A 23,734-nucleotide genomic window follows, 5' to 3' on the forward strand; every position below is an offset into this window, starting at 1 on the left:
CGCTGGATGCACACAGGGCAGCTCGGGATGCACACACAGGGCAGCTCTGGATGCACACACAGGCCAGCTCTGGATGCACACAGGCCAGCTCTGGATGCACACACAGGGTGGCTCTGGATGCACACAGGCTGTGCTCCCTGAGCGCACGCGTCGCCTCGGGGCAGCAGAGGAAGGAAGCAGTGCCAGCCTGCACCAGGTGAGCATGCTTTAACCCCATGGGCAGTCTAGGCTCCAACTAGCTTCTGTCCTTCACCACGCCCTTACAAAGGCTGTGGCCTCTCTCCCACTCCAGCCTGTGCCAGAGCACCTGGGCAGCCAACACTCTGCTCCCCAGCTCCACAGGGTGCAGGCTGCTGAGGCAGGAGCCAGCCCTGCCCTGCACCAGCCTGGCAGCTCTGGGTGGAGGTGCCCACAGAACCTGCAGTGCCCTCCACCCAGGCAAAGGCAGAACAGAAGCCCCGACAAAGCACAGCCACCACGTGGTGCAGTGCCCTGGGGTAAGGAGGGCTCAGCTGAGATTTCTGCTTTCTCAAGCTGCAGTAAGTCCTGGTATGAGCAGTGGATCCAAATCCCCTGTAAACTTTAGGGTCTGATCTTCCTGGGAAATTCTTGCTCTTTTGCCAAGGGGAATAAAACTGAACATGCTGTTTGAAAACTATCTCAAATGCCTCCTTGCATGCAAGGAGTTTGTATTCACTGATGACATGAGGTGGTTTGGTGCTTGGGAATTCATTTAGTTTCCTTGGAAGGGCCTTTATTTATCCATTGTTAAGTTCTTGCTTCCCAGCCAGGAAAACTTAGCCCAGGGAGTTCTTGGGGTACTTAAGTGTTGAGTTTATGGTTGGTTTTTTGCTAATAACAACATTATGAGTAAGCAGTGTGGCCAATAAAAATATCCTCACTTCAGGAGCAAAACTGCTCTTGGCTAGTCAAGCAATCCTTTTGCTTTTAGTCTCAGTTTGCAAGCCCAGGGGAGTATTTTGAAAACCTCCTCTGCAAAACACAGAGTAAATATAAATAAGATTCCCCACTTCTACTCATTTCCAGTAAGATAACAAGTTTCACTGCATTAAGGAAACCTACAGTAAGTTGTACCTGTTGATCACAATTATCACAGAGTGAAATTTTGTTGTAAGGTTTTTTTTTCCGCCTACAGAATCCTGGTAGTCTGTTCCCTTCAGTCACTTTCCAGGATATTACCTCCAGGTTTTCTTTGTTTTTTGTTTTTTTCTTTATTAAACAAAGCAGAACAAAGGCACTTACTGTTATCATGCCTGTGTCCTGGATAGATAATTCTGAACACATAGTCTGTGGAAGTGTCTTCAGCTGACATTTCCTCTAGCTCCACTGACTTGTTGCTGTTCCGTTTTCGAAGCTTTGGAAATACCTTACCCTAGAAAAAATGATTCCATACATTCAGCTCCAAATGACTAACAGAGAACAACAGACTAAGTACTGCAGATCTTTGGCATCTTAAATCTCAAAACTGAATTTCCGATGTTGGGAGGAGGCAAGGGAGAGATCAACAGCAAAACTGGATGTACCAGGTGGCTCAGGGGTACTTAGCTTTTCTGTGCACTTAAACCAGCTTTCTCTTGTAATCCATGGGAGCTGGGCACCAGATTCTCCAACAACCCAAGCCTCTGACAGCAAGTATGTCCCAGTCCATTTGAGTCTCAGTCCCTATCATTTGGGTTCATACTTTGAGCAAAAAACTGGAATCTGCTGTTATATCAATGGAGTAATGAAGGTTTGAACAATTTTTATAGACTGTGTAAGAACCAAACTGGTCTAAGTGGAGTTATTTTGCCTCACACTTCACTATGAAGCAGCTGGAAGTCAATGCCCAGACTTTGTGGAGCAGGATGCTGGTTAAACAAAGACATGAAGATCAGCCCCACCTACTGCAAGCAGCTCACCAGAGAGGCAGTACCTTGCCCTGTTGGGACCAGAGTGGTGGTTCCAGCTGACCACGAGGCAGGAGACCGTTTTCCAGGCAGGAGAGAAACGCGAGGAGGTGACCTCCTTGGGGGAAGTGCAGTGGAGGTCTCTGAGTTCCATCCTGGCTCACCAAGACTAATGTCCATCTGCTTTCTGCTGCAAAGGAGGACAAGGGAAGTCCACACTGTTACATCAGAACCTCTCTTTTTTGCTCTTACCTGCTAAGTAAATTTTATTTGTGATCATCTCCAAGTAGATAAATAAACCTCTGTAAGTCACAATGCAATGTAGGGATGATCTCAACCCTTTAGTCCTAAAGAAGCTCAAGATACAAGCAAACAATGACAGGCCTCATGCAGGAACAATTAAAGTGATTCTGAACATTAATATAACAAAGGAATAACTAAACCAACCCTATGGTGTATGACTTGGCAAAGGACACACAATTTGGAATGAAAACCACCCTAATGGACATAACCAGAGGCTGTCAGCTTTACACTTGTGAGAATCAGCAAGTCACATTCCCTGTCCTAAATCTTCCTCATCTATCTTCACTGTCACTAGTAATTTAGCACAAATAAGGGAAACCACCTTGGGCTCTGGATCCTCTTGTAAGCATAATGCTCTGCATCTTGTACAATTTGAAAAGAATGTAAGTGAATTGGGTTCTTTATTTCCTTTTCCAAACCTGAATGAATGAGACATCTGGAGCCACCCGGACAGCAGAGAGGTCCCCAAGAGCAGGATGGCAAACCCCAGTCTGGTAGCTGGGGGCTGTGGCAGGACCACCAAGTGTCTGTCATCTTGTGCAAGCAACAAAACTGATGTTGTGCACGTGCCTGGCACCTGACACTGGAACAGCTTTCTCAGTGAAGAGCAACAAAGGCTGTCATGTTTCACATCTGCCACGTGATTCCATCCTTCCTATGGAAGTGCCACAGAGCACAGTGGTGATGCCTCTGACCAGCCAGTGAAATGCTGGACAGGCACAGAGGGGCCTGGGGAAGCTGCCTGAAGTGAGGCAAAGGGACCTGAACTAATGTGGCAATTGTCATCCTCTACCAGCCAGAACTCTGGATTTTAACACTCATGCCCATACATCCATAATTAGTCACAAGTGTTAATGACACCGAGGGATAAAAGCAAACATTGAAGTGGCTCCCCTGCTTATGTATTTTAAAGTAATATATATAAACTGTCTTCTAAAGCAGGCTCTTAGTTCAAAAGGTCCTTTAGTCCAATTGTAACTCAAATCTGACTCTAATAAAATTTCTAAATGTCCCTTGGTTTTGCCCTGTGATTTTGACTTAAGGCTTGTGGTAAGGAGAGCAGTGTGAGATGTTTTGTTCCAGATTTCCCTCCCTACACTGAGCAGAATGGGGTACTGAGAACTGGGTGGTCAGAGGGTGGCTCTGGTTACATGTGCTCCCCCTTTCTCCAGGTTGATGACCCCACTACAAACAGTGCTGACAGACCTGCTTTCCCACCTCTACTTTTTAGTACTGGTCAATGGATGGAGGCCAATGCTTATAAAGCCACAGCTTCTATGTTTGATACCTGCTGCTGACAGTCTCCCACAAGTGGTTTTCTGCACAGATACTTGGAAAAAAACAAAGCACACAGAAAAAAAACCAAAGAACACAGGAAGCAACTGACAGCTGGAGCAGTGTTAGGCAGAGGAGTTCTTACCAAGCCTTGCAGTGAAGACATCTGAAGGAGAAAAACGCTCGTCTCCTTTTGCCATAACCCCTAACAGGCACTGCACAAACGGGCAGCAGCAGCACGAGGGCTCCCCTGGCAGGAGGGGGCTCTGGGGGGGCCCAGCAGAAGGGCTGTGCTCACCTTGCTGATGGCAGTGGATGCAGACGATCTGGCTGAGCGGCACTATCAGCGCGTAGTCCCAGAAAACACTGAGGGGAAAGGGGACAGTGCTGGAAACATTTTTTTTTCCCCCCATATTCAGGAGCACTTGTACTTGCAAGCACCCAATAAAAAGATTCTGCCAAGTTAATAGTGGCTTATTAAGTTGGGTCAATTAAGACAAATTAATAGTCCAGTAAATGGCCAAGGAACTAGTTCTCCACAGTGGACACATCTGGCATCAGGCTCTTCATAATCCCCCTTTCCCTCTTCACCTCCCCGTCCCCCCTGCTGCCCCACACCAGGTTACAACAACATCTGGCTGAGTTCAAATGCCTGAGGCAGAGACTCCACGACGGTCCCATAGCTGGGTTCAGGACAGCAGGGTTCTGTTCTGTCTTGCACATGTGACTGATGGACAGCTGGGGCTCAAGCTTACAGACTGAACACTGGGAAGAGCTCTGAACCCTTGTGAGAGCCATCTCAACAGAGTTCAGCAATAAAAGCAAGGGTAGAGGGCTTCATTAATATTCTATTAAAAATTACATATCAAGTTTTAGAAATAGAATGGTGTGTCTCAAATTAAGCATTTGAGAGCACTGTTGTGGGGTTGGAAGAAGCATTCCCTGAGGAGACATATCTGCCTGGTTCAAGACTTCACCTGTCTTTCCATTGAAACAGCATGCCAAATTAAATGAATAACTGATCTAAGGAAAGACAGCAGCATTGGGTGTCTCTCTTTTGAGGCTGGTACTAGCCATACTTGTCGAGTGATTGGCAGCCCTCATAAGGGAGGTACTAGAAGTGCAGTGACAGAAAGTAGTGTTGAGCCTTTTCTCTTGAACCCCTAAAAAGCAGGGTTTTGTTTTCCTTTTGAAAAGGCCTTATATCCAAGTGCATTACAGGACCTCTGGAAAGTTGCTTCATCTGTGGCAAGACATGAACAGAACCCAAGCCATCTGACACCTCAACTTGAGTGCTACTCAGAAGCCCTTCAATTAAATCAGCCGTGTTACACTTGCATCATATTGCCAAGAATACATGAAATAAGCACCATGAATGCTTCCAATCTTTTCCTGAATGCAACAACTACCTTTTCTCCAGCTCAGAATCTCCAAGGGTTCCATTCATCAGCTGATTTGGAGTCCACTTTAATGTCAAGCTATCTGCTGACTGATGAAGGGAAAGATACCCAGGAATTGCCTCCAAGTCATCTTTCTGCTCACAGAAGCAACAAACAGACAACCCGGGTGACTCAAGTGCACAGTCAGAACAGTCACATTCCAGACTTCCTGTGCCCCTTAAGTTCCAAGCAGAGCATCACCTAGGAGCTGCTGAGGGAAACCTTAACACCAAAGTGCTGGTACTTATTGCTATCGGAAAGAGCAGAAAAACACACAGTGCAGTCTCTGGGTTTGTGACATACAGTCCAGTCTGTTTGGTTCTACCCACAGGCTCACTCCACAGCTCACACTGGTCAGGCAGCAAAAGTGTCTGTCACATCTCCCCCTGCCTCAGCGTAAGAGTGGAGCGGGAGGCAGCGCTGCCCTGGGGACAGGGCACCCAGCCAGCACCCGACAGCCCACGGCTCTACCCCTGCCTGCACTGCTGACCCCTCCCCTCACGGCCAGGCAACAGCTCCAGACAGAGCCCAGCCCCCAGCGTGCTCACCGGCTGGACTAAGACGTTGTTCTTCCCGTAGAGGAGGTGTGTCCGGGAGTTCTGGTGCAGGGACTCCACGTACTCCCTGGCCGCCGCCGCGCCGCGATCCTCCGCACCCCCGCTGGAGTGGCGCTTCCGGACCTGCGCACACAGCCCGGGCAGAGCGGGGCAGGGACCCCCCACAGCCCCCTCAGAGCAACCCCAGGGGACTGGAACTTCTTCTGCAGCCAGGAGACCGTGCAGAAAAACGGCCTGGGCTCTTACCCACCCCTGAGCAAGGCAGCTCATCATTTCTTGTGAACTATCGAGTCAGATCACAAGTGCCAAAAGTCACAGAATTTAGTCCTTGATTTCAAACTTTTCTGCATACAGATAAGAGGACATCTAGGTCCAAATGGACTTCTAATCTGTGACAAAGGCCCCATTACAGAAGAGAAAAAGAAGGCTGCTCTAGATTCAGGTCTCTCCCCCCTGGGGTGATTTTTATTATCAGCTGGTGCCTTAGCTCAGGAACAGCTGCAGAGTAAATACCTACTCCCAGGGCTGGGCGCTTCGAAGGGGAGTCCTGCCGGCCGTGTGCCCCGTGGATCCGGTGCCGCTGAACGAGCTCGTCTGCCGAGGGGTCTGTCCAATAGTGGTCTGCTGTTTTCAGCTTGGTGTACTCCAGAGCACACGGTCCAACTAAGAAAACAGCCCAAGAGAGAAACCTTCTGAGTCTCTTCAGAAACACACTTAGTCTCATCCTGCTGGCCAAGTACTGAAAGCAAGATTTCCTTCTCAAGCCTAATGAATATTACCAATCACTTAATGACCCTGCAGGATCAGCCAACAGTGTAGACAATACCTAAAATAACCTACCAGGTCCTATTAGCTAGGGCTGTATAAAAATATTCCTGTAGGACACAATACCCTGTCCTATCAGCATTAGTAGGTGCCATCTGCTAGCGAGCATTCACTAAAAAGCCATTCCTGTTCTGTTCTCTGAACCAATCAATAATTAATAATAAAACCAGATAATCTGTCTCTACTGGCATCATAAGCCACGAAACAGCATCTTCTGTGTTGTTCTATTACAAATAGTTAAACTACATGCTAGAGGTAAAAATCACCTTTTGTAACAGTGTCATAATACAAAATGTTTTCAGAAACAATTCATTTTCTCTATCATAAGAAGAGGTAACTTTGCAAGAACTCACCCAGAAGAGAAGCCAGTATTGGGCCACAAACAGGATCTGCCAGTAAAGCTTCTTTTTCATAATATTTACTAGGAATAAAAGATAAAAGCCCAGTTAAAAACACTGTTTGTTATTTTTAAAAGCTCTTTGCCTCCTAGTAGCGTAAGTCCCTTGACTTTAAAAATATCAGATTTCTGCTTAGCAGAAAGTATGCCAAGGGAAGCAAAAGGGACAAGGGCAGAGAAGCAGAGATGCTGCTCTTAACCCACACTCCCTTCAGCCTTTGCTGTGCTCCCCAGCAGCCAGGTGAAGTCAGCTGTGTGTGCAGGGGAAATCACGACTACTGCAGTCAGTTCCAGCTCAGCCTTTACACTTCACACAAAGTCAGGCCAAATGCTCGTTTCAAAAGCAAATTCAGACAAACTACCTACATAAAAGGGAAGATTTAAGAGTTTGGAACTCTAAGAGCTTTACCAAGGCTGAAAATGGGATCTAGGCCGTACATCTGGGGTGCTGCACACGTACTGAAGCAGAACACATTTTCAGAGCTTGGGTTTAGTCACAGTTCTAACACAAAAATTCCAGCAACAGAATTTTGCTGTGATTATCAAACACAAACTCTCACGCAACAGCCCAGTAAGAACACTGTGTATCTAAACAGTCAGAGGCAGCACCGAAGGGATCAAACTCCTGATATATTTCCTGAACATGGCAGGCAGAGGAAAAGCAGTTGCTAGGATTGCCTAGAAATCATTGATGTGTGCATCTCCTCGAAAAGCTCCAGTGGAGCTTGACTGATCTCGTAAAGAAGAGATGCTGTGTTGGGTTTGCAGGTACAGAAGGGTTTTACAATATGGTGCATCCTGAACTATTTTTAAAGATCATTAAAATATATCCTATAAGCTATGGAGAAATGAATTTATTCTGTTTTAGACATCTGCTTTAGAATCAGATCCTCTCCTGAACTATATCAATAACACTGACTAGATCTCCATGGAGTCTAACAGGAGCCTAGAACAACCAGTTCAACAAACCTGCACTCCAGACTATTTAACAAGATGACCACACCCCTAGCTTGGGTCCAAGTTCTGCCCTTGACCAGCCGTGTAATCTCAGGCAAGTCACCTCCTCTCAGTAAGCTCATCCTGCCTCATCTATTTTTGATCTGAGCTCTTGAAAGGCAGGAGCTTGCCTTTTGCTAAATGTGTTTACCCAGTGTATTTGATTTGGGGCTTTGGGCATTAATGCAATATGGAGACAAACAATAACTCTCTCCAAGCAATTCTGTGAGTTTTCCACAGGGACCAAGAGATCCACACATTCTTAAACACCCCTTCCATCTGTGAGGAATAATCTTGAAACGCTGTCAAGAAAAATGAACTTCTACAAATCGTGGCTCTTGCAATGACCCCAAAGTCTTCCCATCACAGCAGGCAAAGCTAACCTACAAAACTACGTAGCCAAAAAATCAAACCCCAAATTTCTTGAACTCTCATGGTCCTCTGCTGTCTCTTCCACTAGATGGGGCTCAAACTCCAAACACCTTTTCTTCCTCAAGAACAGAAGAGCTGAAGGACTTGAACATGGAGTGTTTGAGCAGTAATGGCACACAGACACATGAGAAGCTGCCTTATGAAGCATTCAGTTTATTCACTGAGTGAAGTTCTCAAAACCACACACCTGTAATTAAGGACCTGACTCGAACTCAACTGAGTGGATGGAGAAGGCAGTCAGGTGAACATCTACAGTACACAGTAATGAAACAACTGAGCCCGAACTCTCCTGACATCCCTCCAGGTGAATTATGTGAAAAAAGAAATTAAAACAACCTTGTATCCATGTATCAGCACACACTGAAACCCTGCACTAAGATGCTTTCATTAACTGCATCCCTGGGACACAGCCAACCCTCCCACTGTCTCTGAGGCACACAGCTCTTAAAACAAACTGGCATTAGATATCCCAGAGCAACAGTTTCCTCTGAACAGCACAAAGACCTTCCTTCCACTCTCTCTTTTTAGTGGCAAGAGAGATCATGCAATTAAACCTGATGACAAGGAAAACAGCTATGCAAACCTGGAAAACACTGTGAAAATAAGTTCCTCTGCCCTAGCTCTCTTCCTTGTTCTGACCCATAGGCTTTGGACAGCCAAGTACATGTGTCCCCAGAGTGGAATTACAAGAGCACCACTGTGAACAAAGTGCAATGGCAACAGGTACAGATGTTACCTTTCCAGCACCACGTCAAGCTTTAGGGTTTCTACTTTTCTCATGGGAAATTGTCCCCTGTGCACTCTACAATTCCTCATTATCAGTTCCGGGAGGGTAAGATGGGGAGGAAGGGTAACAGTTAAGAACCACCTCTTGGGAATCCAAAGCTAACGCTGGACACTAGGAAACAACCAAAGAATAGAGAGGGTTTGTCTTTCCCTCTTGAAGAGTCCCTGTACATTACATCCATAAAGCACTGGTGCTTTCCTCCAACTCTGCAAGGGAAGAGTCACTTTACACAAAGCTTGACTCTTCTAGAAGGGAAACATGACTCAAAGAACCTGTTTTCACAACTCTAAGGTTTTATGTCATTAACTCCTGTTCTAAACTAATTTTCTATAAACCTGGGACACTGTCAAGGATTCAAAACAAAAGTACAGGTTTTTTTCTAAATGCCTGTGCAGCTGTTTTTCTTCTTACCAGAAGTCTGCAGAAGACTTTTGTTGAAATCTCTTCTTGCAGGTACCCAAACACATCAGTCCAAGAAATCCCTGTGCTTCTGATTGTTTCCTTACCTGCAGTTATCAACAATATACTGCACAATCTTGTCGAGCACTTTCTCAATCAATGCTGTCCGAACCCAGATGTGTTTGATGGCCTGAGGTGTCAGGACGGGTGCTTTGCTTGTGGTTGATCCCTGCCTCTTGAGGGGCTCCTGCCCATTTGGCTGATTTTTCCTGCAAAAGGAGACAAAGTAAACGTAGCCAGAATTCAGACTCTTCTCACAGAAAGCTCTCCAGTGAAGGCTGCATGGAGAGGTGTTGGAGTACACAGCACATATCTGATACAGGCTAATCTGTATACCAGCTGTCTACACTGCTGTGTTAGCACTCACTGCCACTGGGGTGCAGAGTTTTAGCCAGTCCATCACCAGGGATTTTCTGAAAATCATGGAGATAATGATTTAGGATGCCTCTGTTCTGAGTTATGAATAGGAGAAGTCTGTGAAGATTATCTAACTCACAGGCAGATGCTAAACAAGCTCTAAAGAAATCCCCCAAACAGGTCTGTATCAGGTGTCTTGGGCTAGGCAGTCACCTACCAAAACCATCTTCTCTGTTTCTGTTGCTGGGTTGAAATGGACGGGCTGTGAATCCACTGCAGACCATACACTCCAAAAGAATGAAACAACAACAAAATGCAAAGTGTAGCAGACAATATGTAGCACCTGATGAACAGAACTTGCCTTCTTATCAAACAGCGCTTCACACTCACTTGGGCCAGGCACAGGGAGGATGGTAAAAGGAAGATCCTTGTCTCCCAGCCGTGCCTGGTTCCATCAGGCAGAAGCTGCCTGTGACCCCGAGAAGGCACACGGCTGTTTCCACATGAGACACCCCCACTGACACCAGGAGCATGGAGTAGGAGATGAGGTAACACAGGCAAAGCGTTTCCAGGGACCTCCTGCCACACCATCCACAGGCAATCCCTGGGCACAGGCCCATCTTCCCATTCTCTCTCCAGCACCATATATAGCTACAGCACAGTCTGTGCTTGCGTGTTGGCAGCAGGATCCCATCTCCTGCCACCTACAGAATGACAACAAGACAACCAAGAGATAAGTAGCATCAAACTGAGAACCTACAAGTATAGCAAATGAGCATCCGGAGCCAGCCGGGAGCCTGAGGCAGCCGAGCCCCTGCTGCCCCAGCAGCCAGCCCAGTGCCAGCCCAGCGAGCTGCCCATGCCCAGCAGCCCTGCCCCATGCAGCTCCAACACCACCACGGCCTCTGAGCCACACGGGCACTCCTCACTCCTCTCTGTGGAGTACCTGCTGCCCAGAAGCTCTGCCTGGCCCCAGCCCGAGGCGGGCTGTGCCCCTCGGTGTGCCAGGTGTCCTGCCCACCACCACACAGCTTCACGGGCTTGGAGCTGCAACTTGCACCAAGTCAAGGAGCAGTTTTGTGCCTTCTCAGCACAACACGTGCTCTTATCCATGCTGGCTGTCCTGCCACAGGGAGCATCTGCCTCTCATCCATCGAGCACTAGTGTCCAAAATCCGTGTCCACACTGACATCAATGCTCCCTTCACTTCTTCCGTGGCACTGACACAAATTATCACCTGTCACTCTTGAGATAATTAATGGCAGACTTGGAACCAGAGACTGAATTTGAAGCTGAACATGCTGTCTAGAGCCTTCCAGTTTCTCAAAGGTGACCCACAAAAAGGAAAATGGGTTTGTCCTTTCCTGCCTAGCAAAGCAGCTGAGAGGTGAATTCGTGTTCCCCTCCTCCCTCCCTGCTGCCTCTGCCTGCAGCATGACTTAGGTGGGAGGAGATGACAACACTGCTCTGCACTGAAAACCCAACATGCAGCAACAAGTCACAGGGCACAATCTCACAAGGTGGTACCAGCCACACAGAGCCTCCCATGATGGCACTGGTGGGGCACTGCCCCAAGCCTTCCCATTCCAAAATACATAATGTGGGTACACCTCGTGCCCACAGGATAGCTGGGGGTGAGGCTGTGCCAGCCCTGCCACAGCGTGAGATGATGTCCTGTGATGGGTCCATCTTCCAGGTAATAAAATGCAGCTGGAGGAGAAAGGTGGAACTTAAGGTGGAGCACTGGGAGAGCTTCCTAATTCTGCCCAGTATTGCCTCTCCTTACACTGCACAGGGCTGACAGGGGAAGACCTTCTTAATCTCTTTCCCAGAAAATTTTCCCTTTAAAACAACAGAAAAAGATGGTTCTGTTTTGTCCTAATGAGGAGAGAAACTCTGATGTCTTCAACAATCTGCAGTAGAAAATCCATGTTCTCAGATGATCCTGTTCTTTGACAGCACTCAGGTCTCCCCTCAGGAAGGTGTTCAAAGAGTAAATAGACTTGTTGGGTGCTGGTTTGAGGGAGGTCTGTAATTCCTCTCTGTGTTTCCACAGTCCCTAGTTCTCCAATAGGCCATGACAGCACTTCTACAAGGCAATGAACACGCAGTGACAATCCCATGCCAATAAACACATGACACCACTGACATCAGAGGAACTGAAATGTGTTTAATTGCCTCCTAAACAGGGGCTTTCTTAAGCCACAGCCTTAGGAGCAATTAGACTGCTACAGCAGTTCTGCCTCATTTTATACACCCAGTGAGGCGAGTCCACCCCCTGCAGCATTTCCTAATAGAGTCTCTCTGCTGTGCATATTTTCTACAGAACTTAAAATCTGTGGTTGTTAATAGCTGAAATGCACAGAAAATTTCTCCAAGAGAAACCACACAATTTAAGTTCATTTGCTCCTGTTAGAGGACACAGCCAAAGGTCTCTGGTGGTTAGAGCAAGGTTCATGTGGGCTCTTAACCAAGAAGGAAGGAAGGCTGGTGAATTTTCAGTAGAAATCATCCTTCTTCCCAACATTTACACAACTAAATTGAATAAAATCCTATTCTATATCAATGGGCACATAATTTAAAAAAATATCAAAAATAGGTACACATTTGTTCAAAACTACATAATGAAGTCTGTTAATTGTAAGCCTGATAAGTTCCAGAAAGTTACATAGAAATCTTAGTAAAAGTTCTAATTTAAACAACTGCCAATAACTGAAGACCTCAATGCAACACATACTGAAGTTAAACCCTCTTGACAAAATCCTCATAGACTAAGTCAATCAAGAGGCTAAAAGTTCCTACAGTCTTTTAGGGCTTAGCAGTGTGACTGCACTACCGTCTACACACAGAAGAAGAAACACTCTTGTCCCAAGTTTACAGTAGAAGACACTCATCCCACAGGCTCATGCACTATGATTCAGCCACCAGAACCACAAAGAGCATTTTAATTGCACTGCACACCACCAGCCAAAAGTTTAGGACCTTCAGCAATCTCAAGCCCTTGACTTCAGCATAAATTCAGTTGTGCTCAACTCCAGTGTGTACTTAACGGCTCTCCTATGATCAGTCTCTCACTGCTGACCACCTCTTCTGGAGTTCATCCATCCTCCTATCACTCTTTGTATCCATTAACACAGCTATTCCTACTGTAAGACCCATAATTCTTCTGTTATTGGTTTGGCAAGGAGCATGCCAAAACAGCTTTTCCAGTAAGTCTGTTGTTCAGTTCCTCTTGGCACCCACATCCCTTCCCACCACCAGTCCAAGCTGTCCAGCATACCCTGCCTCGGAGCCCTCTGAAATCACCAGCTATTATTCACTTCTGCTGCTTTGTGGGGGCTGGATGTGCTGATCTGTGACACAGAGAAGGAAAACGAAATGCCAAAGACCCAGTTCCCAACCCCTGCTGGGTCACCTTGGCCAAAACACCACCCGCCTTGTAGACAGAGACACCACGGAGGCCCAGACAGGCCCCTCTGCCCTCCGGGAGCAGTCCCTGCAGCCCCTCCCCGCGTTCTGCTGGAGCCAGACCCCGGCCTCACCTGCTCTCCACCTGCTGCTGCAGCTCCTGCACCCTCCTGCAGATGTCCCCGGCCACCGCGTAGGTCTTGCCCACCTTGGTGAAGAGCGCGGCCACCTTGTCGGTGCGCAGGAAGCCGGCGGCCCTGCGCCTCAGCATGTGCAGCAGAGAGGCCTCCACCGCGCCTGCGGGGGAGAACACGGTTACCGGGGGCTGTCCCGCCCAGCCAGCGCTCCGGCCACCCCCGCGGGGCAGGGCTGGGCTCAAGAGAACAGGGGAGGGGGAAGAGATGTCAGAGACAGACTAGATCTGAAAATCAGATGCTGCAAGCACAGGTCGGCAACAATAAGCACCTTGTAAGTTATGGGTAACATCAGAACATAAATGAACCAAAGCACTGAAACACCAACCAGTATTTTTGCCCAACTTTATGCAAGTCGCTGTGAAAGAATTCCTCATTCTACTAAAAATGAGGAAAAACTCTTCTCAACTCCTCGTGGCAGGTCCCCCAACTCAAGGTATAATGAGCTGGAAATCTGCTTTTACTGATGATGGCTTGTTTTGAGCAGAGACTCCTATTTATCTCTGAGTTGCTGCATCCAGTTCTCCCACTTGTATTTCTCCATCTGCTCTGGTGTTTGCAGTGAGGACTAACTGGAGGTCACACTTCCCGGTTATTTGCTACTCAGTTTTTAAAATCATGTTGTAGGAATTTTAGCACGGGCCTTTGAAGGGTGATCCTGGTAAGAAGGCATCTCACAGAAGTGACACAGAGTTCAGTTTCAAAGCTGATCCCCAGTTGCAGACGGGGGGAGACTGCAGCATCTCACCAAGGACTGGCAGGCAGCCGACGGCCGCGCCGACCGGCAGGGAGCTCAGACCCCACTGACTGAGACACACGGGGGGACCCACGGCCCAGGTAAGGCTACAGCAGAGTTAGAGCTGCTTTCATTATGTGTTCATTGTTTGAAATGTCACACTCGAGACAAAAGCACGAACTGCTCCTGCAGTGCTGCTGCCTGCAGAGCTCTCACTGCGTGGTGACTAACACAGAACTCGGAGGAAGGAGGCTGGGTGAGCAGAGGTGCACAGGATCAAAGCCAGAGCTCCACCTCCAGCACACACGTAACCCACAGGCAGGGGAGTGAGATCACAGCTGAGCTGCTTTCTGGAGAGTCCTGTGTAGGTGTTTTGGTGAACCCCTGGTTAGGACACTTGCTGGACTGAAACCACAGGGGCTACTGGGAAACAGAGGAGACTGAACAACACTGCTAGGGGAGGTAAACCCCTCCCTAAACACTGGAGATCATGACAGGACAATAAAGCCATAAAACCTGGTAAGACAGGCTCATGTTCCAACAGAGCCCATCATCTAGCTTTGGACAGAAAGATTAAAAGGCCTATAAACTGAGAAGAAAACGTAATACTGCTTCACCCTGAGAGGGAGCAGAGATGCAGCCAGACTTACAGCTCCAACAGGTCCACCTGCAAGGTTCATTTTGCTCACCCTCCTGGAACATGCTCTGATGGTCACCAGCAAAAGACCACATTGCACTACTTCAGCCATGCAAGGCTGTGCATCAGAGACCTAACCAGCGCTCATTTAAACTGCAGCAGGAAAAAGAAACAAGAAAAATACAAATAATAATAATAAAAACCCAAACCAACAACACAAAACAAGCCTTTCCTGCTACCAGCTTTTAAATTGAGATTGCAGATGACTCATCCAGTCAACAGCATCCATAAAAAGCTATGAAGGAGAACAGACAAATTCATTCATAGGGAAAGGGAAAAAAATCCAACTTTATTAGAAGGTGTGTACTCACTGAAACCCAGGCAGGCATGAAACCCTCACAGGAGGGGTTGGGTTCAGCATCTGAGTGATGCTCTCCTGTGTTTAATGACAGCAGGCAGTCCTGTGGTAAATTGCACTTACAATTGCCACATTAAATTTTTGTTACGAGTAACAAATGGTACTCCATCTGCTCTGGTCCTCGCTGCACCTCTCCCAAGATTCAGCAGCTAATTTTGAAAGAAAACAGTATTTTGTTGTGCTTTAAGTCCAACACTGTCAGGTGCTGGGCATTTCCTGAAGAGTCTCCCTCTTTATTGTGCCTCCAAATCCCACAATACCTAAAAGCCTGCACCTGAAAAAGACCTGTGCTCCCTGCTCAGCCCCTGTTCCCAACCTAAGCCCCAGGCAGGAGGGAACAGCTGAGCTGGCCTGGAAGCCACGGCAGTGGGGGATCACAGGGTGTGTCTGGATGGAAGAGCATGAGTGAAAACCTCCCTTCTCCCCCAGCCCCTTCATCCCCAGCACTGCTACCCCATTGCTTTGCAAGACCAGAGAATGCCCTGCTGAATGAACCAAAAGAAAAGAAAAAAAAAGGAAGCATTTGTGAGGTACTAATAACTTCACATTTGGTGTCTTATCACACTGGAAAAAGGAAAATACTAATTGGCTCCCTGCTATCAGTCACGACACAAATTAACCTAATGGGTGTTCAGAAAGCACAACTGTTGGCTCTGAGTGAGAAAACAGCACCAGGAAAGTAACTGGAAATGTGCTGTGGGACAACCACACCACTGCTGCTTTTGGCTGTGAAGGCAGACATGTTTTTAAGCCAAGTAACTTTGGATAAAATCTGACAGAAAGATAAAATTTGCCTGGAAAGCCTTCATTGCCCATGAGACAGACAGTGCAATTAAATACTGATGGTCTGGGGATTTGGGATTATTAATTTTTAACAATTTATATCGAGATACAACTAACCCAAGTAAGCAAAGCCAAGTCTGATTGCATACCCTGAATTCATTCTTTGTAAAACCGAGAAGTCAACATTCTCTCTTCTCTTCCTTCCTAGTCCTAAATTTATTTGGACTGCAAATTCTTCAGAATACTTTTAATATATTCCCTTATTGCACAACCTATAAGAGAACCACTGCAACCGACACTTCGATTTCATCTTCAGATGACACAGGTACTATTTTAACAGTCTCTTCCCAAGCTGCCTTATCTGAAACATGCCATTTCAGTGCCTCAGACAAGCATGCCAAGAGCACAGGGCTGTGCTGCACCGTGCTGTGCCCAGCTTCCTCCAGCACCCGCAGGGGGACGACACCAAACACGGGCAAACCCTCCAGACACAGAGTGCCACCTCCAGCGAGGCACTCGGGAGACTGGCAGCCCCTGTGGGAAGCAGGACAGCTGGGGCCAAGCACACCGTGTGTCTCGTGCACTTACTGACCATGAAGGACTAGTTTTTTTGTTTGTTTTGTTGCTCAGTTTGGGGGCTTTATCTTATTTTAATAAATAAGAGCATTTGAGCAATCACAGCATTTAGATGTCTGCAGCAGGAACACTCATGCTATGCCAATCCACTACCCTCTCCTGTTTCCAAGGCAAATGGGCAAAGCTGCTATTGTGTTAGAAATTGGACAAAATAAATACTGGTCCATCCATGTTCTTTCCATGTTGCTGTAGCCCAAATAACACCTCACGGAGTGGCACAGCAAGGTATTCAGACACTTCTACACCCACTACCTCCCTGGAAAAATAGTGTGATTCACCTTTATTTGTGATGCCTCATTTAATTGCTTATTACCTTCCAGTTTCATTTTACACAACACTGCCAAACTCCTCTTTGGGTAGGTGAATAAACTACCCTGCAGTCTGAAACACTTATTTTTTGATAAGTTGTTACTTTCTGTGTTAGACTAAGGCTCCACTGCATCAAGCACTGTATACACACGTACTGAGAGACAACCAAACACACATAAATAACACTGATAAAAGTAGAAGAAAATATGTACACGTTTATCCCACTTCTTGCAGTGAGACAAGAGCATTCTTGAAGACTTAAAAGACTTATCATCAGGAAGTATTCCTGAAAGGAGGACCAGGATGCATGGGCACACCCCTTCTTGACCCCTCTCAGCAACCCACTTATGCCAGGAGACCCCTGCTGCAATCAAAGGCTGTCTGTAGGTGGCAAAGGCAACGCCTGTGGTCTTAGATGAGGACACCTCTGCAAGCAAGGCTGTCTCTGCTCAGAGGAAGAGGAGCCCCTGTGATCCAACACAGAGGCAGCAGCGGGGGGAGCAGTTTGGCTGCTGATGGGGTTTTGCCAGGCCAGGTGGGAGAGTGGCACGGGAAGAACAGTGAGTGCTGACAGCATGGGGATGTTCTTCACATCACAGTCACAGACCCTGTCTAGCAACCATCACGACAGCTCTTAACCTAGCTACTGTTTTGCTCTGTCTTTCAATTAGAAGAAAATGAGAAAAGCAAAGCAGATTTCCGGATGCCTGAAGCAATGTAGCAATAATTGGCTCCAAAACTTAAACGAAGCAACCTGCCTTTAAAAATAACTGCAAAGAAGTGCATTGCTGTTGCTTAGGAAACAGGCTCTCTTCCCACCTTCACCGTGGTTTTTTTTTTCTTTTCTTTCTTTCATTCTTTCTTTCTTTCTTTCTAACAATAAAATATTAATGAAACAAATTTAGTGAAAAGCGCAGCAGGCACAGCTTTAATTATTAATAAATGTTGCAGCTGCCACAGAGGGCAATTTCCACACTGACTGTCCCTAAAGTCTCAATGTTTAATTATTCCATTGTGACATTTCTTATCACAAAGACCTGGCGTAACATCAGTCAGTCCCAGCTGACTGCAGTGCACGTGCAGTGGTTATCTGCAGGGGCAGAGACACTGGCACTGCTGCTGGATTGCCTCAAAATGTACGTACCAGGGGATGAGAGATCAACACACCGTGTCCAGTTCTGTGTGTAAGGCACCCTCTGAGCTGGTTCAGGGTATAGTCCCTGCCTGCATGACCTTCAAGTGCCTTCACTCTCCTCCACTTCCCCCACAGACTGAGGTTAACAGTACTGTCTGTCTCCAACTTTTCTCTCCAGGCTCCTTTTTCACAAGGGAATTATTACAGAACAGTGACTTTAAATCCACATCCCACCCAATCAGAATTACCTTCCAAACACACAGTGGCTTTTATCCACTTAAACTACACAACATGTGAGGAGGGCAGTGCATCTTGCAGCACAGATGTCCTCCTGTTCCAGCCCAGGGGATGGCACAGATGTCACCTGTGCAGCACAGACGGCAGCAGGGGACCTCCCCAGCACAGCCACAGCAGCTAGTTGAAGAGGTCAGCTGCCTGCAGAGGCAGGGAGGGCTGTTTACCTCGTGTCCAAAGGCAGACACTGATCTTGTCAACACTGCCCACAACCACGTTCTGCATGTGCACATACAGCCAAGCTCAGTCTAAAAGAAACTTTAATGCATCCTGAGCAAACCTGCAGGACCTTGACGGTGGTGCTCAAATGGCTTTCAGAGAAAACAAAAGGTATTTGAGGACCTCCACTTACTTTTCTCTTTTTGTTTCTCTTCTGTTTTAAACCAAACACAACAATTAGATTTCTATTTCCTAAGCACTGGATTAAAACAATAAAAGCACACCTTTCACAGTGGAATAAACCAGCATTTACAAACTCTTCTTCCTGAAAACTGCCATGTCTCCCCAGGGAAGTCTCTCCTCTCCTGTGCAGGAAGGCCTCCACAAACCCACTGCTTTGCAGTGAGGCTGCTCACACTTCTGCACTCAGGGCATCTGCAAGGGAATCAGCATTGCTTCTTGGATTTAAATCAATTCTCCATAGCAGGCTCTCAGCTTTCACCTTGTAGGAAAAAACTGAACACGTTTACCCTGAATATAATATACCCTCCTCCTATTGTTCTGCTCAACAGCGTCAGAAAGGACAAGGACTTTCAGCTGCACACAGAGAAGGGTATGGTGTGCACAAACACCTCCCTTCCCCACTTCCACAGTGCCTCAGCACACGATTTCTGACAGTGGAAATCAATACAGATCATCTACAACCACTCTCAGCAACACGTGCATAAAACCCAAGCAGCATGCAATGGAGACAACATCAAGAACGGAGGGTAGAGCTTAGGAGTGGGCAAAAATAGTCTTGACAAGGAGTTATTCTGGAGGACGAGAGATGGAGGATTAGGTAAACCAGGTTTTTGCAAAACCACTTTATTTCTGAGAAAGCAAAAATAGGTAACCCCCTGGAATTACAAACAGCAGAATGCACAGCTCAGATTGCTGCCTCAAAAGACAACACACAAAACATCTTAGGGGTTATAGTTAGAAGAGCCCCTGGGACTGGAAAATCAAGTTATTTACTTACTTTAAAGAAAATGAACCATTTTTCCCTATTTGGAATATGACAGCTTAAAAAGACTTCACGAGATGAGGGTTTAGGTGTTTCTGGAGGAACTGATAACATCAGAAAGACAACAGGTTGTTTTGTGTGTGTACAAGCCTGTTGTTTATACACACAAACACATGCTTTCATTTGTACCTGTGCATGCACAGGGGTAAATAACTGCTGCAAGCTCCCTGAGCACAGCACAATGGGATCCTGAGCCTGCCTCCTGTCGCTGCACTGACACCTATAAATACATCCAAACCCTGACTGCAGAAGAACGCGAGATATTCGTTACGTCCAGACGGGAAGAGCAGCACTGCGCTTGGAATAAATCAATGCAGCTCAGGCAATTCCCTTGTATGGCTCAGCTGACAGCTGCCATCTAAAAATTCATTAACTCCAGCCAGCTCTGAGAAACATCCCCTGCAGTATCTAGCACTGAATTTAATTAAGTGCAGATATGTTATTGATTTAGAGTTGAAACAATCATGGTCCCCAACAAGCTTTGGAAAATGTCGCTTTTTTATGATTTCAACAAGGCTACTTGTTGCAGGGTCAGGTGAACAAGTTCAGTTTTCTCCTTTTTTGCCTTTATGAAGCTCTTGACATGGCTTACTGGCGTGTGAAATGAGAGTTCTAGGTATAGGGCTGGAAGGGGTGGTAAACAAAGAAGGCCTGTGGAAGGATTATTTATAAGGTTTATTTAGCAGATGCGATTTTCCTTAGGAAGAAATATTGCAGCTAAATACCTTGTTTTCATGGAAACTGTGCACAGGGAGTTGAATTCATGAGGCTGAAGAAAATAAGAACAAGTGAAGAGAGGAGGATGATAAAGTAGCAACCAGATGCTCATGATCTCCAGCTGCTGTTGCTTTACCTGGCTAATCCCAGACCTGCCCAGTCTGAATCCCAGTTTATTACCAAGTTATAGCATGTCATTAAGAAATGCACGCTGAAGAGGTACCCAGCTGTACTTGCATACTAGCTAAGAAGCAAATGACTGCAGGGGAGATAACCCAGTTTCTTTCATCCAAAATGTTGCTTTGTGCATTTTATGGAAGCAGGAAAACCTGAGTATTGAGCATGTAAGTCTCAATTCCCATCTGACATTCTGTCTTCAAATGCCAAGGATCGTAGCCTCTCCAGATACAGCTGCACTGCAAATAAGGCACTTCATGTGACAAATCCAGGTAGGCTCATGGGGCACTAGTCAAGCAGGGAGCTGTGCTACAGCCAGGCTCTCACTCAGCCTCACCTCATCTCCAGTATGTCAGTCATCAAACCCACACAACAACCACTGCAGCCAAGACAGAAGGATTCCCTCGCCTATCGGAACAAAAAGCACTAAGCAAAAGTGATTCATTTTGGAGTAGTATCTTCCTCATACCTCTGGTGCTGTGATTTAAACATCAGAGCCTGGGGTATGAATGATACAAAGATACCTGCAGTCACTTCTTGATTTCCAGGGTGAAGCACATAACCTCCCGACGCACGTGGCACCGAGCTAGAGGATGTACCCTTAGTACAAAGAAACAGATTGCTTCAGAGCTGAGGAGGAGGAAATAGTATAAGAAGTCAAATTAAATATTTTCTTTATAGTCACAACACCCAGCAGTTTTTTTATTAGGGTTTGTTAAAGCAATAATGTAGCAAATCATTTGGAATCCATGCAAAGGAAAACACTACAGCTACAGGTGCTAGAAGAACACCAAGTATTTTTATTTTACAGCAGTACAAAGAGACGTTATCTGTGATCAGGGCCACACAGAACTGGGTCCTGTGCAACTGTCGGGAGGAAGACAGTCTCTGCCTTGAAAAGTCCATCACTAAAGCTGCACTTGATGACTACCAGAAAAAACACTTTTCCATTTCACTCTTGGAGGTTTCATGTGAAAGGAGACTCACTGTTGAAGAAATGCTGAAAACACACTATAAAAAAATTATTTAATTTGAAAACTCTAAGTAGAGTTAACTGCATGGTTTGAACCTGTATAATGAAAAAGAACCTTCGCCCCCTGGAAACAAAGACAAAATCAGAATCCAAGGCTGTTTGGTTTAATGGTTAAGTTCACCAGGACTCAAGCTACTTCTGTTTTGCTCTGCCACACAGACAAGACACAGACATCCTATTTTCAGTCATTTCTGAGAAAAAAAATAAATCTAAATGGGCAATCCTCAGCTCTAAGGATAGATCTGGCTGGGAAAAATCAGGCCTGGAAGTTGATAACAATTCCTCCTTAAAACCTTGACCATTACGCTTAAAGATCTCAGCAACCTTCAGAAAATGGAAGTGTTTCCATTAAACACTATTAAGGGTAAAACAAAATTACTGAAGTTTCTCTAAATAATTGAATATGATTCAATTTGATGGTTCAGGACTAAAGTAAATGTTTAGCAGAGTGCTCTAAAAAGCATGAGAGATTATATTTCACTTCTTAAACTAAAACCATGTGCAGTTCAAAACTGTTTGGTTTCACATCAGGAACAATATTCACTCTCTTTTTCCCCTCTCCTCTGTAGCACATCACTCATTACTTTAAAGCAGTTGGCTTTGGAGCGTGATCAAAACCACTTTAAATCTGTGTGAAAAAATATTTGTCTTCCCCTACTTACCATCATCTCTGGTACTCCCTATTTGGGCTAAAGTTTTTATTAAGTGAGGTAAAATCTCTGTAAACTATTTTGTAAGTATCACTCATTACTGAAAACACTGCATTTGTTTTCCAGTTAGGAGCAGTAATACAGAGAGACTCGTATTTTGTTTATGAGAGACTTGCATTCCAACAGCAGATTAACCACATTTTAAAAAATATCAATGCCACGGTTAGAATGCCAAAAGAATTAAAATAATAAATTGTCTGTTTGGACAATGGTTATTTACATCTATTTCTACATAAGCTACATTTTTCTCAGCTAAGAAAAAAGAGAAATAACTGAATTCTTCACTCTTTTGTCAAATCTCAGAGCATTCTGCTATTTAGAAGCCTCAGGGGAATCATCTAAAAACCCCAAAGCTTAGGGCACCTCTTTGTAATGGGGCTGATTTTCAGAGGAACTGGAAGGCTGTAACTCAAATGGAAATGGATGGGAACAGCTTGTTGTGTGGATTCTCAGGACACTCCAAAAATAGATTGATAGAATCATTTTGGATGGAATGAAGTCCAGATCAGCTCCAAATCAATCTCCTGTTCCCTTCGTCTGTTAACACTTTGCGGCCATGCTTTAAATAGGAGGCAGAGAAAGGGCTTCTATGAGGAACTTACTTCTCATCTTAAAAACAAACAAGAGTTTCCCACATTAACACCTTCCATTATTTTACTCTAAGTCTCTGGATATTTGATATTCTTCTGCAAACTTAACCACCTTGAAGCATGCCACTGGATAAGAATCTCTGGATAATACATAAGAAATACGTTAAGAAACTTTAAGAATTTGCATTAAATTTGTATCTATTCTTCAGGTTGATTTTTTTTTCCTGTCATGAACTTTAATCCAGTCTTGTAATTTAGGGTCATGAAGGAAGACTTCTGACTCATGATTTTTCATTGCTTGGGGCTGACAACTATGACGTTGGGTGACTCTGATAATTGCTTGGATTTCAGGTCCTGAATGAGAAAAAACAGAGCACACGCTCCAGCATCATGCAGTCACTGGTTCCTAATTAGATCTTCTCTTTCAAACACAATTAACTTTGTAGAAAATGGGATAACAAGTAATCATAAGACCAATGAAGAAAACAGTCCCACAACTAACCACATTTTTGTGGTTAACCCTTATGTAAGTTAGCAGCTTAGACTCCTACCCAGCACTGCCAGGCACTCCTGCAATTCAGACATGGTATCTGCCCCTGAAGTGCCCCAGATATCTGGTCTTGAGGAGCCACCAGCCACATTCATGTCCAAAGGTTTCCTGATCTTCCACCACCAGCTTTAACTGAGACACATCCACAACTGCAGCTGAAGCTATTTGATGGTATTCCTACAAACTTTTAGACCTTGAAACTTAAGATCTTAATTGATCTCAGAGTAAGCATGTGGCTCTACAAAATCCAGCCATACAAATGCTTTTGCTGTCTACCATCCCCACCATGAATGGAGTGCTCACCTGCTTTAGGAAGCTGTGACTGCACCTAATTAAAGCTGGGAAGTGACTGTTAAATTGTTTGACAGACAGCCCAATCTTAGTGAGCCTTTTGCAGATTAACTGCAATCATGCCAGATACCACGTTGGCTGTAGGTGTGAGCAGGAC

General features: G+C 45.8%; 1 protein-coding gene across 1 annotated transcript in view; it reads right to left on the reverse strand.

The window, feature by feature from the left end:
• The window catches only part of SGSM2 (small G protein signaling modulator 2), a gene marked incomplete at both ends in the record, with an annotated part of 44,999 nt that overhangs the window by 16,420 nt on the left and 4,845 nt on the right, over positions 1–23,734 (reverse strand). Inside the window, 9 exons of the mRNA XM_008949303.1 lie at positions 1,264–1,393; positions 1,934–2,097; positions 3,784–3,851; positions 4,895–5,019; positions 5,473–5,604; positions 5,999–6,144; positions 6,660–6,727; positions 9,425–9,586; positions 13,277–13,439. Coding sequence (XP_008947551.1) covers positions 1,264–1,393; positions 1,934–2,097; positions 3,784–3,851; positions 4,895–5,019; positions 5,473–5,604; positions 5,999–6,144; positions 6,660–6,727; positions 9,425–9,586; positions 13,277–13,439 — 1,158 coding nt within the window. The remainder of the gene's footprint in view (positions 1–1,263; positions 1,394–1,933; positions 2,098–3,783; positions 3,852–4,894; positions 5,020–5,472; positions 5,605–5,998; positions 6,145–6,659; positions 6,728–9,424; positions 9,587–13,276; positions 13,440–23,734) is intronic.

The sequence above is a fragment of the Merops nubicus genome, unplaced genomic scaffold (assembly GCF_000691845.1).
Source record: "Merops nubicus isolate BGI_N331 unplaced genomic scaffold, ASM69184v1 scaffold25010, whole genome shotgun sequence".
Classification (NCBI taxonomy): Eukaryota; Metazoa; Chordata; class Aves; order Coraciiformes; family Meropidae; genus Merops; species Merops nubicus.